Below are 4,302 nucleotides of genomic sequence, written 5' to 3' on the forward strand. Positions count from 1 at the left end.
GGAAAAATGCTTGTCATACAGTTTTCATACAATTTCAAAAAAAGACATCCACTATTTTTTAGGTTCATCTGATGGCAATATGTAAATGAGAGATAATCATGATCTGTTCTGATCTAGGACAACTAAATAAAAAACTGTAGGGAATATAACATAGCACTCGAGTAGAGACAGATGCGTGGAAGGAGTGAAGATTGATGGTAGAGTGGAGTGTGTGCTAGATTAACCAATGGAATGAGATTGAAATCCAGTGACGGTATAGGTTTAGTCTCATAGGTAGATGCAAATATATTAGATGAAGCCACTTGTACGAACACGGCGACTCAGAATACAATTATCAGCGCAATATCCATCTACTTTCCCCACTCTAACAGACATCCTTTTGAGTCCATTTCTGTCCAGACGAGCGATGTCTTCATCCCTCACCTTCTGTGACGTCATACCCCCAAATCCCAACATCTCCCTCCATGCACTCTCCATGTCAAACAACACACTCTAACTCACACTCTCTGCCTTCGCCCTCTCCTCATCAGTTGCGTCTATGTGACTGTTGTAGTATGACGTGCGGAGAGTGTAGAAGTGCATGCTGTAGGGGTAGTCTGTCTTGCTCATCCACTCCGCTGTCTCACCAACTCCATCTTTACACTTGACACAAAAGTCAAAGGTAACCAAACTGCTATTTGTAAAAACAGCGATGAACCAAATTCTCCCTGAATTTGCATTCTCTACGACTTCTCTGATCTCCTGTGCTGTTTCCTCTGTGCCCTTCCCTTTTGATCCTCTCAACCTTTGTAATTTTTGTACAAATTTGGGTTACTCATTGAGAAAAAACTGAGGAGTTGAATCATGGAGTTTGATGTAGAAATTTCACTAAATGTTGCTCTGTGTGCTCAATTGATTTGAGATTCCTACTTAAATTCTCCCTGAAATGAACACAAAAACAAATTAGTTACACAAATAAAAAGTTGAAAAGGGATAGTTTTGATTAATTTTACTTCACTCTCCCAAAAATTACAATTAATTTCACTATTTTCCGGAAGTTTCAATAAGAAGTCATCTATTATTAACTTTTTTTTCAAATTTTTGTATCATTGTCTAAGTATATTTTAAAACTAGATCAGATGCGACAAAAAATTTAACCAAAACCTAAGAATTCTGCAATTTTTTTCCAAATACTTTATTTTTTTGCAATTTTTTTTGCCAAAAATTTGATTTTTTTGAAGTTTCAGTAGGTTCTAGTATAGCTTTAGAAAGTTTTCTCATATTTTCAAACATATAAAACAGTAATCGAAACATCTAAATTGTAGGAGTAAGCTAAGAAACGCAAGTATCGGCAAAATCGAGCCCCAAAAATTTCGGGCGCCGAAAACTTTTCTGAAACTTACCATCTCAAACCTTGCCATCTTAATACATAGGAAACTTAATCCCTATCTTAATACATAGGGAAATCTATTCCCTATCTTAATTAGTAGGTTGCTCACCGGATACTCTATAGCCTATGTTAATACATGGGGGTCAGCAATCAACCCCCCCTCCTGATCGCCTCACTCATATACTACTCCAATGGATATAAAACGATCTGAATTGCCTTAGAGGTGTCTTTCACGAATCATATAACCAATGTAAGAAAATTTTAATTTTTGGCAACATTTTTCAACGATGATTATCAGACATTGATCAAAGAATACATAAACACGACATACAAAAGAAACAAGAGTTTTCAGCAATTTTGAGGGAAAAAATTATTAAGCGAGAAGGGAAAAAATCCAGTATTAGTGTATCCAAGACTACGTTACGCACCCAAAAAAGTTCTGAGCGCAAAAGTTTTTTTGAAAAATGTTGATTTTCGTACAAAATTCAATTTGCGGTTAAAAAAATACAAAGAAAATTGGGGCAATTTCAAAATTACTTGGAAAAAGTTTTTGTGTCGCCATCAAAAAAATGCTAGGCACAGATATTCTATATTTGGAAATTGTATGATAAACTTTTTTTTTCAAAATGCAAAAACCCGGATTTTTATGACCACGTTGTTCTTTTAGAAGCAAACAGCCATAGAAGTTAGTTTATATCTTTTTTCAACCACTTTTCGAAATTGTGTGAAAATGTATGACAAGTATTTTTCCACACACTTGATGTATGGAATTGTATGATAAACTGTTTTGGTTTATGGAGGTCAACACGGGTCACTGCAATAACGAAAATATGTTATTTCAGTTTGATCAATTTGTTGTCATTTGGACAATCAGACGAAATACTGAAGAATTGAATGCCTAATTGGTGAACAAAGGTAAGATTTTCGGCAAGAGACGGAAACATAACAGATGAAAAGTGCGTTTCGTTTAATGTCTAGGTTCAGCTGATGGCGATACGTAAGTGAGAAATAATCATGTTCTGTTCTGATCTAGTACAATAAAATAAAAAACAATAAGGAAAATCATAAATTGTTACTTTGTTGCAGCTAATTCTACTTTATACAGTTAAAAAAATGAAAGGATAAAAGTGAAATAATCTAAAGTTAAATTAATAAAAATTGACAAAGCATTCTCTCCGCCGTAGAGAATGAAAGTGTGAGGGTCAGACAAAAAAGACCAATTAGATTAATTAGATAAGTCATTAGCTAAACTAGAGTAGATATAAAGTGGAATCACATCAGAAAATTACATAGCACTCGAGTATAGGCAGATGCGTGGGATGAGTGAAGATTGATGGTAGAATGGAGTGTGTACTAGAGTGTCACTTGGAATGAAGTTGAAGTCCAGTGGTGGTATAGATTTAGTTTCCTAGGTAGATGCAAATACTGTAGATGTAGCCACGTGTATGAACATGGCGACTCAGATTACAACTATCAGCCGAAATTACATCTCCTCTCCCCACACTAACATACATCCACTTGAGTCTATTTCTGTCCAGACGGGCGATGACCTCATCCCTCATCTTTTGTGACGTCATACTCCCAAATCCCAGAACCTCTCTCCATGTACTCTCCATATCAAACAACACACTCTTACTCACACTCTCTGCCTTCGCCCTCTCCTCATCAGTTGCATCTTTGCGACTGTTGTAGTCAGTGTTACGGAGAGTGTAGATGTGCATGTTGTAGGGGTACTCTGTCTTGTTCATTGTCCACTCTGCTGTCTCACCAACTCCATCTTTACACTTGACACTAAATTCATTGGTAAAAAAGAAACTGCTATTTGCAGAAACAGTGATGAACCAAAAGCTCTCAGGGACTATTTTCGATAAGACATCTCTGATCTCCACTGCTGTATCCCCTATGCTCTTCCCTTTTGATCCTCTCAGCATTGTCTCCGCAGTCTTCTTCCACTGAGCTGAAACAGCACCAATTTTCCACATAAACCTCCACTCATTACAATCCAGTTTCATTCGTTACTTATATTGGAAATTGACTTTTCTCATTTGATCATTTGGCATCCTAATCAATCTGGTTGTTTTTTATTCATTTGAAAGCTGTTTTCTTCAAAGAAAAAGTTTCTTGATATAGCCTTATCCTCATGACAATAATTGAAATAAATGGTTGAAAAATGGAACTGATAAATGAAGAAAATAGGATTCGCGAATAATATCCTCCGGATGAATCTGTGCCGATGACAGAATTGACTTAATTAGTTTCATGCCACATTATGAGCTCAAGTTGTCTGTAATCTAATTGAGAAGAACGACTTGACAATTAAAATAAAACTAAAGACTCATCTGTTCATACCTTGGTTAGCCATTTCCTGTCTTTGTCTCTGATCTGCAGTGCGTTTGCAGCTGCCACACTCTGCTGCTGTCTCAAATTCTCCTCCGCCTCGGCCAATCTCAACTCCAACTTCCTTCTCTCCTCCGCCTTCTGTCTCTCAAACCTCTCCTGCTTCTTAATCCCCAAACTGAGATATGGGGTGCAAAATCTTGGTAAGCAAAGAATATGATTGTTATTTTACGGCAACAGAGTTCGCCTTTTGCGAGAAGAGTGCTTTTAATGAAGTATTCAGCCAGAAAAGAAAAATATGCGTTCTACTTACAACTCTTTGCATATGCAGTCGCAAATTTGAAAACATGTTCATACAAAATTGCTAAAGAAAAATCAAACTATTTTAAACTTGTGAACATTTAAAATGGTTAAAAATAGTCATCGTGTTAAAAAAGATGACAAGGCATTAAGGCGACTTGTCATTAAATTGATATGATTTCAAGATGGAAAATAGAAATAGTACATGCAAAATTAACAGTTCGAAATTAAGCGACTGATGTTTCTCAGCAGAAAAACAATTGGGGAAATTGTGTGTAGCGTTTGGAAGTTCCAAC

At 36.3% G+C, this 4,302-nt stretch overlaps 1 protein-coding gene across 1 annotated transcript; it reads right to left on the reverse strand.

Annotated features, from left to right (window-relative positions):
• Positions 1–492: 492 nt before the first annotated feature.
• Positions 493–4,014, reverse strand: LOC134853689 (uncharacterized). The gene is made up of 3 exons (XM_063869688.1): positions 3,719–4,014; positions 2,878–3,326; positions 493–642 (listed from the first exon to the last, which is right to left on the reverse strand). The coding sequence occupies exons 1-3, from the start codon at positions 3,729–3,731 to the stop codon at positions 493–495; spliced, it is 612 nt and encodes a 203-aa protein (XP_063725758.1). The 5' UTR covers positions 3,732–4,014.
• Between the last annotated feature and the right edge of the window lie 288 nt (positions 4,015–4,302).

Source organism: Symsagittifera roscoffensis, chromosome 8 (assembly GCF_963678635.1).
Source record: "Symsagittifera roscoffensis chromosome 8, txSymRosc1.1, whole genome shotgun sequence".
In the NCBI taxonomy this organism is placed as follows: domain Eukaryota; kingdom Metazoa; phylum Xenacoelomorpha; order Acoela; family Convolutidae; genus Symsagittifera; species Symsagittifera roscoffensis.